This window comes from Dysidea avara, chromosome 10, assembly GCF_963678975.1.
Source record: "Dysidea avara chromosome 10, odDysAvar1.4, whole genome shotgun sequence".
NCBI lineage: Eukaryota > Metazoa > Porifera > Demospongiae > Dictyoceratida > Dysideidae > Dysidea > Dysidea avara.
Window position 1 is genome coordinate 11,861,347 of NC_089281.1, and position 14,646 is coordinate 11,875,992.

Sequence of the window (14,646 nt, forward strand, 5' to 3'; positions counted from 1 at the left end):
TTCAAGGACTGAAAATAAAACAGCCAAACTGATTAAAGCTGAAATTTAGCAGGGACTTGAGTACTTCATTGACATTCACTGATGTTTCAACTTGGTGACCATTGTACCTAAGCTTAATGTGTTGAAGATCATCACGAACAATAGTAATATTTCTTTCAAAACAATCTTCTTTTTCAACCCGGCGAACAATTTCTTGGGACAACTTTTCTACTTCAGAAAAGTCTCTTTGGAATCTTGGAGCTGCATCTTTATATGTGCGACCATGAAAATAAAAGTTACGTACAGTTAAAACTGCTTCTGATAACTTTCGAAAATCCCAGCAGCAAAGAGTGGGATCTGTAAAATTTATATATGATGATGAAAATATGTACTCCCCTTTATGTGCAGCACGAGTAAGGACTTTTAGCAACCTGTCGGCAGGTTGAGAAGATAAATTTGACTCAGTAAATTCATCTAGATTTTCATTTGGAACTTTCTGATCTAGGCGTCGGAGAATCTGCACAAGATAGTATATCCAATCCTTAGGATTTTTTGTGGTTTTTTCAGGTGCTTGTGATGCTTCCCAAAAGCAACACTTTTTGTCAACAATTTTTGCAATTTCTTTACTTAAACTTTCAATCTTTTTGGTTACCTGGCTGGCTGAGGTTTGAATTTTACACTTCTCAGCATTTATTTGTTCAGTTAGCATTAATAATTCCTTTAAGGTGTCTGCAGTACCATAAAGCCTAGTAAACACTGATTTAATCAGTATCACTAAACTCCTTCGTAAATAGTCAATGGATACCATAATCACACCTTTAAGTTCCTCCATCTTGTCAATGTCATCAGAAGTTTCAATGTTATTGGTATCGGATGTGTCAGAAGTGGCTTCATGTTTATCATGATGATACTCAGTAGTGCTTGATGCAACATCTAGCATACCTGTGGAGGTATTGATGCTCCTGGGCTCTTTGGGAACACCACGCACGTGCACCTTTGTTTTCTCGTCTATCAACAAATCTTCAAAACTATCTACTTCTTCAAGTAAATACCATCCACCACAACACTGGTATTCCAAATGAACTGACTCAAAATTTGGCAGTTTGACTGACCATGCTTTATGTACATTTATTCTAAAATCCTCAATGCTATCACACAGAATCTTCTTTGGTGGAAATTTTTTTTCACCATACTGAAACAGAACAATTACACTTTCAAGTGAAGGGCTAGTCAGATTATCATTACTAACAGATGCTACAAGATCATAGTTTACTGAACTTGAAGTACTGTCACTGTTAAGTGCAACTGTATTTTTACATGGAGACAGTAGTGCAACTAATCCTTCATCAAGATGGAAAGTCTCTTTATGAAGCTCAAGAAATCCTTTGATGCGGTTGGTAGGAGAACATTTACGAACCAGTTCATCATAACCGCCTGCTGGGTATAATTCACGATATTTATCAGCCAGCTGAGAATATAATACTCTTTCTTTGTTGCACTTTTTAAAGGCATTAATCAAATTTTCTAGAAAATCCGATTTCATTTTATCAATCTCTAAACAAAGAATAAAAAATGTGTAAACAAATCAATTACAATGCAATACTGCATGAATTAAGGTGGCGCTGAACTGATCAAGTCCAGCTACACAAAACAATTTGTTTCAATCCATGCACTTAACTAGCAATTTTAGGGTGGCCCAAAACTTTGCTATGTACAACTTAATCTATACCTAAAAAAGCTGTTGTGATAGCCTGGAGTGATTTAGTTTAGCATACAAAGTTTCATGAAATAACATGGCTTCACTTTACACCTTTACACCTAACTCTGAAGTTTCAAGCCAATTTGTTAAACAATTTGGCTAAAGGACAATCTAGCGCTTGCCATTTTGGTTCCAACCATTTCTCACCTTGTAGAACAGTTCTACGCTTCCTTTTTACTGATAACAACATTAACAACATGGACAGTAGCGAAAATGCACACCTGTTGATTACAATATTGGCCAACAACTTCATCAAGACCGAATCGTGAAAATTCGTACTATTGCAGAGTAATGCTTATCCAATGCCTATACCAAATTTTGACGTTCTGCAGTGTATAATTTTGAAGTTATTTAGTGAGAAAGGAGACCGTGTGGCTAATCAGGGCATACATACTCTGTATAACAATAATGTGATGGCAGCTGGTGCTGTCCAGTGAATTAACCAGAGTTATGACAATTAAGCTAATAGTTTTAAAGTGTGAATAATGTTAGTAGTATCAACAACAGTAGCTGGGGCAGTCTGACAAAAACTTGTTCTGTTAGTCCACTGAGGTGCTGTGGTCTATGGATTTCCGCATTTCTATGGCATTCATCCAATTAACTTTGTATGGCTGTCCTTAATCATTCAGTGCCACCTAAATTACTTTATTGCTAAGAGTGAAATGGCCCACTACCATTATTGGGGTCTACTGTAATTTTAGCTGGCAGGGGAAGCTTTAGCAGGGAGTTTTCAAGGAGAACCCCAAACTACAGCAAAGCCAGCCCATAATCACAAAATTTGGGGAACTCCACTTCTCACTGAGCAAACAGGCAAGATGTTTATAAGTGATGGTATCTCCCTTCCCCATACCTACAGATGTGGAAAATATAATACAGTTACATTGTAGCTAGCTGTGCCACAACAAAAAAACTAAACAAACTAGTACTTTAAAAATTTAAAAGTGAAGTAGGATCTATACAATAAAAAGTAGTGAAACAGGAGATGAATGATAGCGTTACAGCATAGCTCAGTGGGAAAGTCCCTACTTTGGATATTAGCTATTATTATTTTGTTCCATGCCAAAATAGGGACTTCCCATTGAGCTATGCTGTAACACCATCATTCATCTCTTGTTTCACTACTTTTTATTGCATAAATCCCAACTTCATTTTAAAAATTAACAATTAAGAAAAATAACTAGTTTGTATCAGTTCACATGGGCTTGTCCTACTACCCTAGACTTAAGTTACAAAACAGCAGTGATATATCGAAGTGTTATAAATGATATTGGTCTCAAAGAAACAGTTATGGTGACTCTGTTTTAACACACATAGGCAATCCTAATAACGAAGATAAGTAGTAAAAACTATTAAATTAAAAAGAAAGTAGGGTTCCAGCAATAAAAAAGTGGTGAAACAAGAGATGATGGTAGCTATGAGGAAAAATCCCTACTTGGCATTGTATATAGCAATATGAGAAAATACCTTTCACTTTAGAATATTTGATTACACAATTTTTTTTTTTGTTAGAGCAATGATATAAAAATATACGTGTGGTTGTGACTGAGTATCTCAATCTCACTATAGTACTACACAGCAGATTAAACTAGGGGCATGGTACATTACTACAATACCTTGTTTTCTATTAGACGTGTGTGACAACAGATTTAAACATATCATTAAAACTTATCTTGATTATCTAAAAAAATACGTATTTTAGTTCAACTGCCAATAATAAAACCAGTAAAGTGAACCAAAGAAGTCAACTACCATACGGAGGGAAATTTTGGAGAAGGAAAAAATTTGGCGAATCAAGCAAAATAACACTGTTGGCGATATAAAATTTGGTGAATTGTTAGCAGAGTGCACGCCCTATTTAATTAATTAGATTACTAATCTTTGTCTGAAGCGAGAACTGGGAGTGCCATGCCTCTTCAACGGGAGTCATTTAAAACTAAAAGGTAATACTATATAGACAGTAGATCTACACTCTCTGGAAGAGTGAATATCGTACTTAATATGGTAGGACTCACTACTTGTCACGCCACGAGGTGAGGTTTGAGGATACCACGTGTACAGTAGCTAGCTACCTAGTAAGGTAGTCGAGGCAGGCTTGGCTCTTGCATGATTCCTGGCCCAGTAGCCCTTGGTCGAGTAGAAAATTGATTAGTTCGAGGCTTGGTTTGCTATTTTCTTGACTAGCAAAATATTTGGATGGGAAAATTTTGCAAATTCATGGTCATTCGGCAAATTTTAATGATGCCAAAGTTTCCCTCCATACGGTATGCCTAAATGGTATGAGAGTTGGAGGTGTCTATACCAACTAATAAACTTTGTAATTTAAGGAAGTTCACCAATATCTATAGTGCAATACATAAGCCCTTAAAATTGACATAATCGTTCACTTTTTGATAAAAGCAACAATTTTTTTACAGGGTATATGGAGCGTGCACTAAGTGTTTTAAGAAGGGGAGGCACGTAAAAAGTCCTCAGGAACACCCCTTTTTGCACCCTGACAAGAAAACTATTTGTTACTATTAAAAATCAATCATGTTTCTATCAAGTTAACTGCTGGGCCTAGTATCATAGTAGTACAAAGCATACAGCTGGAACATAATAGCCTATTAGTAATCTATAAAAAAAACAAATAGTTTTCCCACCTAGGCAGTAAACAAAATCACTAAAATTTCCATTTGCAGGGATTCTGTTAAAGTTTTGGACCTTCAATGCTGACAATTGTGTAGTACTATGTACAAGGATCATCCTGATGTGTATCGTTTCTTTATTGAAGGGGTATAACAAAAGTTATTTAATGCTAAAGTCACAGGTGGATAGCTCAACAAAAAACCATGAACTACAGCAGTTCAATTATCAAGTACAGAGCTTGAACAAAAGGTCTCTTGTCCTTATACTGGGCACCATATGAAAGGTAATTAAATTTCTAGTTTAATGAAGGCAGTTGCGAGTTGTTTCAACATCTTGTTCTCAAGTTACAGCACTTTCAATTCAGTGTAATATAGCATAAGCAAGAAAAGCACACAGATGAGTATTAAGGTATTTCTTAGTGCTGTGATAATGCTCAAAATAAGTATAAAGGAGCTGGGTTCCAATGAAGTGAGATTTTGAGCACTAAGAAGTACCTTTTGATGCATCCATGTGCTTTTCTTGCTTATGCTATATTACACTGAATTGAAAATGCTGTAACTTGAGAACAAGATGTTGAAACAACTCGCAACTGCCTTCATTAAACTAAAAATTTAATTACCTTTCATATGGTGCCCAGTATAAGGACAAGAGACCTTTTGTTCAAGCTCTGTACTTGATAATTGAACTGCTGTAGTTCATGGTTTTTTGTTGAGCTATCCACCTGTGACTTTAGCATTAAATAACTTTTGTTATACCCCTTCAATAAAGAAACGATACACATCAGGATGATCCTTGTACATAGTACTACACAATCGTCAGCATTGAAGGTCCAAAACTTTAACACAATCCCTGCAAATGGAAATTTTAGTGATTTTGTTTACTGCCTAGGTGAGAAAACTATTTGTTTTTTTTTTATAGATTACTAATAGGCTATTATGTTCCAGCTGTATGCTTTGTACTACTATGATACTAGGCCCAGCAGTTAACTTGATAGAAACATGATTGATTTTTAATAGTAACAAATAGTTTTCTTGTCAGGGTGCAAAAAGGGGTGTTCCTGAGGACTTTTTACGTGCCTCCCCTTCTTAAAACACTTAGTGCACGCTCCATATACTCTGTAAAAAAATTGGTGCTTTTATCAAAAAGTGAACGAATATTTGGCTTAGGCGCTGGACTACTAGGTAATAAATCTTTATCGCCATCTAGGAAAGTTTAAAGAAAACTTAAGCTTGATTAGGAATCATAGAAATTAAAAGTAGTAAAACAAGGGAGGTCACCTACACCTGAAGGTATACTAGTGGACATTAAATCCCTACTTAGTCTATACCCATGACTAAATTAGGCCACTAGTATATCTTCGAGTGTAGGCAACCTCTCGTTTCACTACTTTACATTTCTATGATTCCTAATCAAAATTAAAAATTTTTCCTTATACTTACTTTTTTTGTAACATTATTATGACTAATAAACCCACACACACCACCGCATTAGAAGAAAGAATGGCACCAGATTTATTGTTTTTGTCTGAACCTAACTATCAATTACTAAAATAGCAAAGCGGCCATTACACTTCGTTTTCAGCAGCCCCTTACAAATGAAGAACACTACAAGAAGGACCTCTGCAATCAATCCAGTCACAATAGAAAACTCTGCAATTAATCCAGTCACAACAGATTACAAACGTAGGGAGGCACTATCATAAATTGACACCTTATGCTGTGTCCAACATAGTTGCTACCCAATACTACCAAGATACTACAGTGCATTAAGTGCCTCAAATGGTTTCGTGGCATCTAAATATGCTCCTTCAACAAAAGTGTCAATATGGAAATCTAGCGCCTTGGCATGTTTCCTGGCATGAAAAAAAAAGACTATTTAATTGAAGATAAAGGGAGTGGCAATGCACAAAAAATAGACATTCGTCAGAACTACAAAAGGCACATCCCACTTGTGAGTTTATTGATATGGCACAAAATGGTGGCCGTGTGCTGCTTTGTTTGGTCTCTAAGCCTTGCAACTGTGGTCATGCAGTGTGGCAGAGGCAAATACAGGATTTGACAATGTTTTAAATATTATTTATCTGGCCGCTTGTAAGTGTTATAACACTGTATTTTATGTTGAATGGAGCAAGACTATTTTGTAAAGGTGATTTCCGTTGTGTATGATATTTCTATGATAATTTTTAGATGCGGCATTTTTAGCGGCACCAGTCACTTAGGGGGAACCCTGCTAAACAGTACTACTGTATGGTTTGATATGTATATAGGTGCACACATAATTTTTTTCAAAAAAAATTCAGACATGTGCCCATAGCCAGCCTTAGCTACTTCTGGCCCAGACCATATCAAACGGTATGGTCGTACTGTTTAAGTAGGGATCGTGGTGAATGTTTCGCACGCCGCCCAAAATTCCACCTTTAAAAATCATACTATAAACATTGTATGCGGCGAAACCATGCACCTTTACGGAATAGCACTAGTCCATATAATACATATAACAGCATTAAATACAACAAAACACTTACAGGTGGCCGGATATAAAATTTCAAAAAATCGCCAAAATCTCCAAATTTAGTACAACTGCCTCACTACCTCACTCACTGACCACAGTCGCAAGCCTAGAGCCCAAACGAAGCAGCGCACGGTCACCATTTTACGCTACAACAACAAACTCACCGGTGGGATGTGCCTTTTGGGGTTCCGACGAGTGTACGCCCTGTGCGCCTTGTCTTTTCTTTTATCTTCAATCAGGCTGCTTGTCTTCTTCTTCATCCAACAAAACCATATCGAGGCGTTAATTTTCCATATCAACACTTTCTTTAAGCAGCGTAATAGACGCCACAAAATTATTTAAGGTGCTTAGAGTATGCTACTGTAACTACGGAGGTACTGGTAGTCCATGATAGGTCAAAAGATCACGCCCATTCTTTATTCTACGTATATCGGAGACCACGCCCCTTTTACGCTAGCTGTATTTGTGACCGCACACCTTCAAGTTAGTAGGCTGATTCGAGATACTCTAGTCTAATAATCGATCAAAACCACGATGAACACACCCTTTTTGGGCAAGCACACATCTTTTGCAAGCTGACTCGAGATACTCTAATACAGCAGTCACCCTAATAGAACAGTCACACGTTTATAGCTAGCTGTATGCTTTAATAAAAAACTAAATAAACTAGTATATTAAAAATTATGAATTTAAAAATGAAGTAGAGATCCAAGCGATAAAAAGTAGTGAAACAAGAGATGAACAATGGTAGTTATTACAGCATAGCTCAGTGGGAAATCCCTACTTTGGCATGGTATAGCAATTATTTTGTGTTCATTGCCAAAGTAGGGATTTCCCACTGAGCTATGCTGTAATAACTACCATTGTTCATCTCTTGTTTCACTACTTTTTATCGCTTGGATCCCTACTTCATTTTTAAATTCATAATTTTTAATATACTAGTTATTGTACTATTAAGAGACATACCTGGGTCTTTCGAGTCTTTCAAAATCTGAATCAACTTCTGAATATCAGGATCATCTTCTAAGTTCTCTAGTATCTCTAAGAACAATTTGCTTCCATTTAAGTTTTTGTTGTATCCATTTAGGTCTTTTATTCTTTTGATAACAAACCCGAGCTTATCTTTATTGCTTCTACATATTTCAAATTCATCTGACAAAAGAAACTGTGTTTCTTTTAAAGCAGGTGTAAGAACATCCCAGTTTATTAGTTCTAATATTGCTAGAAAATTTTTGTGCAGTGCATTTAATAGTAACTCCTCAGCCATCTCAAAACTTGCAACATAAATACATTCACCTACACCTACAGATACACAGCAATATATAAGAGACCTGTATGCATAAAAGCATGCACATAGCAAATTACACAGACAGATCAAGTCACACAGTAGTACTGTATGTGTAATGTGTATGCACATATGTGTGAGTGCGTGCGTGTGTGCATGCCAAGGAAAGCCATTTAGTGTAAGCCATCAAAATAAACAAAAAGTGTTCCTAAAATTCTGCCTTTAAAAATCATCCTAGAGACATCTTACACAACGAAAATCAGAATTATATAACATCAAATACAGCAATAAAACAAGAAAACACTTACAGGTGGCCAGATAGAAATTTTTAAAAAATCACCATAACTCAAATTTTTGTCTGCAAGCCTGCCTACCTGTCCGACCACAGTTGCAAGGCTGGAGACCAAATGAAGCAGCGCATGGCCACCATTTTATGTCACGATAACAAACCAGTGACACGTGCCTTTTGAGGTTCTGATGAGTGTGTGCACTCTGCACCTTGTCTTTCCTATTATCTTTAATCAAGCTGGTCTTCGTCCTTCTTCATGCAATGAAACCATATTGAGGCGTTAATTTTCCCTATCAACACTTCCTTGAGCAGCATATTTAGACACCACAAACTTGTTTAAGCGCTTATGCTTGGTAGATACCGTATTTACTCGATTTGTGCCGCACCCTAGAATAGTGCCACAGTGCGGTACTATTTGAAGGTCTTTATCCTTTTAATTGTATTACACCCTCGAACAGTACCGCACTATACTTTTGTAATTACTCTTTACTAGCACTCTCATACCTTAGTATTAATCTCCATCTCGATTTAAGGAAGGCATTGTCCTGGAAAAACTTAAACGGCTGTCACATAATCGAAATTCCGGATATTAGTTAGTAAATTGACCATGTAGCATGAGGTGTGACATGATTGTGTTAAAAGGACTTGAGTGAAAGAAAGGTCCTGTATAGAAGAAGTAAGTAGCAATGTGTTGCAATTGTTTTATAAAACTATAATGTGGAATAGCTATAGTAGTGGCAGGTTTAAAACATTAGTAGTGCAACCTCGAATAATACTGCAGTGCAGCACTACACTTATTTTTGGGCAAAAAATAAATAAAAATAATAGTACCCGGTGGGACACAAATCGAGTAAATACGGTACCTGTAACTTCACAATAGGTTCAGGACCATGCCTATTAATGTAATCTTAGTTGATCAATAATGCTCAAGCACCAAGACCATACCTCTTAACAATTGACACACCCCAATATTTTTATTGGTCTAGCTGTATTCATATGCTAGCACAGTAAAAATATGAAATAGTGACACACACCCTGGTAGGTGGAAGGCCAACTCAAGACACTCTAATACAGCAGTCATCCTAATAGTACAGTCACACGTGTACAACTGTATGCTATAACAAAACACAAATAATGAATTAGGATCCAAATGATAAAAAAGAGATGAATGATGCATGGTATTACAGCATAGCTTGGTGGCAAATCCCTATTTTTGAACAAAGGCACTGTTATAACATGCTAATGTAATTGGATTTTCACACCAAGCTATGTTGTAATACCATGCATGCATCATCCATCTCTTGCTTCACTACTTTTTATCACTTGGATCTCTACTTCGTAATATACTAGTTAATCATTTATAGAAGGTGTACAATAGTCCAATCTATATATATATATATAGACTAGTTGCATGAGTGTAGCATTAAATTGAAGACAGTGCAACATTTAATTGAAGCATGGGGCAAAACTCTGTATGCCACAATGAATGGTAAAATCAATCAGTTAACTCTTGGTAAAATGGACCACTACTGTGAAGAGCTGGAGGGCCAAATGGCTACAAAATAGTAAAGGACTGAAACCATAGTGATGTAGTTTATTTTGTCACAATGAAATGGCCTTTCTGTCATCCTTAGAACAAAAGCCTTGAATTACAGTAGCAACATTTATTTCAACGATAGGCAACTAACTTTACCATATCATGCAACAGGAAATTTTGAAGAAAAAGGTTCACAAGCGCCTTTAAAAGTATGTGTCTATGATTTCTTGAGTTTTGTCAACAAATTTGTCAAAGTTAAAAGTATGGATTCATCAAATTTTCCTTTTGTCAAATTTCCTGCCGTACAGTAACAAATTATGGTAGCAGATCAATGTTGTACGACGCTTAGGCACCTGTCCAACTATAATTATATGGTAGGCAAATCAATTTTTCTTGTAAGTGATCTATCAAACAGTACGGTAGTACTGTTTAAGTAGGAATCACCCCAATATAGAATGGCGCCTGCTAAAATGCTACTTCTAAAAACCACCCTAGAAACATTTTATAGGGTAAAAAGTACTTTACAGAAGAGTCTTAGTGTATCTAAAATTGAATATAGCATTAAACCACTATATATAAGTCCTAATAATGAAATTGCCTAAACTCAATTTTTGGTCTTTGCCACAATAACAAACTCACCAGTGGCATATGCCAGGTAGAAGAGCAAAGAGTGCTACTTGTAAGAAGCTTGACCTTTCGAAGAACACTACGGCTGGTGAAGATTTCGAACGCGGCAGTGATGGTAATCCAGAGCCTACGCCAGAGCAAACCGGTACAAAACCTGTTAAAGCAAAGCGGGCCATTTCTAGTAATCGAGCTAGTAATATAGCAAAGCAAGCTACAAAAGACCCAGTGAGCGACCCAGTGCACGTGGATGAGGGAAGCGATGACGATGTCGCTCAAAATGTGGAACGAAGCAATTCACGTGGGAGAAGAAAGCGGGCTGTTTCTCGCCAGAAATCGCAATCTACGAACACTACAGATTGTCCAGCTGGTGGAGAAAGCAGCAATGATGTTCCACCAGAACCAACCGGCAGAGCGAAACGTGGGAGAAAAAAGGATCGGTCCAACCTCGCAAGAAGGTAAAATCGTCCACTAGCACTGATGCTGGAGCTGACAATGAAGGAAGAAGTAATGCTGCTTCTTCACGATCAAAGGCCAGAGGTGGAAAAACCAAAAAAACTGTGACACAGGGTGGTGAAGAGAGTGGAGACGACTGTCAGGACAGTTCTTCCCTAACTTGTGGAAAAGCCAAGAAATCAGTGTCTTGTAAGATGTTAGGAAAGACTGAGAAACACCGAATCATGCAGCACGTTGGAAGTTTGAATCCAACGGGAGTTGCAGTAATGGCAATAGCTGCAGTAGTTCGTTCTTTGCCTGACTGTGAAGCTCACTTGAAAGAAGTTTGTTCCAACATAGTACCATCTTCAACTGCTTTCTATATTAAGCATTTACAGGAAATGTACCAAACATTTTACAATGAGTGCTGAACGATAAAAGATAGATATTTACACTTTCAACTGAAGTGGCATAACCATTGTGGTCTTTTCCTCCTCAATTGCAACCAGGAGCTGACTACCATGGGATTACACCCTTCAGATCCGTTGGCTGAAAAGGTTGTGGCAGTGCGAGCACAGTGGAGCAGAATTTGTGCTGAGAATTCAATTTCACTGAAGGAAAAGAAAAAAATCGTGATGCTATATTCATCTGCTGTCTTCAACCATCTCTTACGGCAGTGTCACGGAGTTTTGCAGAAAGAACAGGAAACAGCAGAAATTTCTGAAGATGGAAAGGACACCTATTTACGTTTTGGAGGGGCTGCTCTGGCAACCATGCTACATTTGCGTTATGACAAGATGAGAGTTGATAATTTAGAAGATCAAAAGAGAAGACAGATTTCAGAAGAAATAACAATTCTGCAATGAATCAATTCATACACTAAAGAACATATTCCTGACTACCTGAAGTATAGGGACAATGGACATATGTACTTCCCTTGTCCCGAGATGCTGCCATTCCTAACAGCTGTCAATTTAACCACCCGAGAAAATGTAAACGAATCTGGTTTTAAAGAACATGGATCTGAGCTTTTGCACATTGTCACTACTTCTCTTCAAGAAGCAAACCACATCAAATCTCTCTTTGTGGAGCTTCTTTTAGCCAAGGTACCTGAATTTGATGATTTGAGTCAAGTCTCCATCCAGAGCGTGTACTGTGAATTTGTACGCAAGTTGAGCAACACTAGAATTAATGAGTTTATCGATTTTTTCAAGCAAACAACTGCTGCTTCCAAAGGGATGGCAACATTAGCAGGGCAGAACCTAAGGGATAGCTTATTGAGTCACCACATAAATCTCAAGACTCATGTGAAACAATCTATATTATAAGACTGAAAAGCCGTCCATCCGTCCGTTTGTCTGCATTCCATTTGATGTCAGGCATGTACTCTTGAACAGCTGCATGTTTCGAAGCGTCTTTGTGTCTAAATAAGCGCTCATTATCCAGCTCTACAATGGCGGTTTCGAAAAGTTCGTGCAAGCTATCGTTTGTCCGTTACCGCTCTTTAAATACAAAGGTGTAGAAGAAAAATAACTTAAATTCTTTCTATAAACCACAAGTAAACACCTATCTCAGTCCATTTATACAGGTCTTTATAAGACAAAAATATAGGTGCAGCGTTGGATGTAGGACAGATAGGTGAATGGGTTAGACACTTGCCTTACGTGCAGAAGCTCTGAGTTCAAGTCCACTTGGTGATACTTTTTTTTTTCGATTGGGCACCTTTTCAATGCACTTTTTTTTCGTTCAGCCATACCTTTTCAGTGCATCTTTTAGTCACTCTGAGTACCTTTTCAGTATAATTTTTTCTCTAGGTAAGTTGTTGAAAGTTCAAATATAGCTTTTGTTGTTGTAGTAATTCATTAACACTATGTAGAACTGTAACAGTGTACCTGCACGATAGGACAGGTACTAGCTATTAGCAGTTTTACCTGTGTGGTAGACATGTGGGTATGTAGTTAGAGTTTTGCTCTTTAACTTAACTTACCCATACATGCTCAGAGTATACTTATAAGGCTCATGTACGTTACAGTGACATCACCATGTATGAATGCTGTATACCGGATGTCTGAATTGGTTCCCAATGCAGTATTATGCTATTAGTTAGATGGTCCTGCACATAGAGCAGGTACCACTGAATGCATTGGCATAGGGGGACTTAGACAACTGTTTAACACATTTGTGAGTATATCACGCAAGGGCAGGGCAAAATCTGCAGTTTGTTTGTCTGTCCCGTGTGTTGTATTAGGGTATCATGTATGAAATCTTTTTGCAACTTTGTAGAATATATATGCATCTAAGTTTAATAAAACATCACACACAAAAGCATGTATAGGTGCACCTATTAGTAGTGTGTGTACAATTGCTTCATCTTGCGCTTTGAACCCTGTGCTCACAACCCTTAATAAGGTTTGGTGTAGTATAGTACAAGTAATGGTACTGATGCTTAAATAGTTGGGTTTCTACTTTAGTCACTATAAGTTTAAACTTAGGGTTAAGGCTTAATGTACAAGTCCTGCATGATGGGGCAGGACATACCAGTGTTACAATTATTTCATTTCAAGTTCATTTATTGTTAGTAAATTAGATGTCATGTAAACTGAAGCAGTGCATGCACATGCATGATAGGACAGGTACTAGCCACTTAGTAGTTTGCACCTGTGTGGTTACTGTGGTAGACATATAGGTAGATAGAGTTCTGCTGTTTAACTTACCAACATGCTCAAGGTATACTTACAGGATGGCATAAGGCTCACAGTCAGTACGTTAAAGTAACATCACCATACATGCTATACATGTGACAGGTGCTGGTGTCTGATATTTAATTATCGGTTCACTGTACACTTATTTAGTTAGATGGTCCTGCATGTAGGGCAGGTACCAATGCTTAAAGCATCATCTGTTATCTCACCATCATAGTATGAGCTACAGTCAGTTCTGTCACGTACACTCAGTCTTCATTGGGGATAAGGCAGTGATCACTCCTTCTACCTTTGCATGAGAGCTTGGCTCAGCACAAGCTAAATTTGCATCTAAGATACTGCTTTTCTTTGCCATTACCAACAATTATTTACCTAGCTACCTATAACTCAAGCACCAATTCACTGTTTCACTGCAATTCAGCATACATGCAGTCGACTATAACTACTACAGAGCAACCACTTATTTTACGTAATAAATTTATCCAATCGGATTCACCATGCAGTCACTAAGGAAGTTGTTGCTACGTATCTTATGTTGAATTTAACCAATCAAATTCACTGTACGATTACAAAGAAGTTGTTGCTAAGTAGATATTGATCATGCAGGCCCCCTCCAACATAACATAGTGCCTTATATAGGTATAAAAACTTAATGTGTTGTTTATCATCCTGCTAATGAAATAGCTCAACTATACATGCCTAACAGCAAAACTACATTATGTAGTCAACAACAATGCCTATCCAATGCAATAGAATGGACATGGCTGTCAACATTGGCAACAGGCATAGCTACCCTCTCAGTTCCTTACACTGATCATGAGATGCTGGACATCCATCACAAACTGCATGCCATCTATAATGTTGCACTATATACATAGTAGCTACAGTATCTTGCACAAT

The 14,646-nt window shown here is 37.4% G+C and overlaps 1 protein-coding gene across 1 annotated transcript in view; it reads right to left on the minus strand.

The window, feature by feature from the left end:
- LOC136267930 (uncharacterized) overlaps nt 1-14,646 on the minus strand; it is a 22,798-nt gene continuing 8,152 nt past the window's right edge. Inside the window, exons 2-3 of the mRNA XM_066063132.1 lie at nt 7,841-8,176; nt 1-1,533 (exon numbers count right to left, since the gene is read on the minus strand). Coding sequence (XP_065919204.1) covers nt 2-1,533; nt 7,841-8,141 — 1,833 coding nt within the window. The 5' untranslated portion in view covers nt 8,142-8,176 and the 3' untranslated portion in view covers nt 1. The remainder of the gene's footprint in view (nt 1,534-7,840; nt 8,177-14,646) is intronic.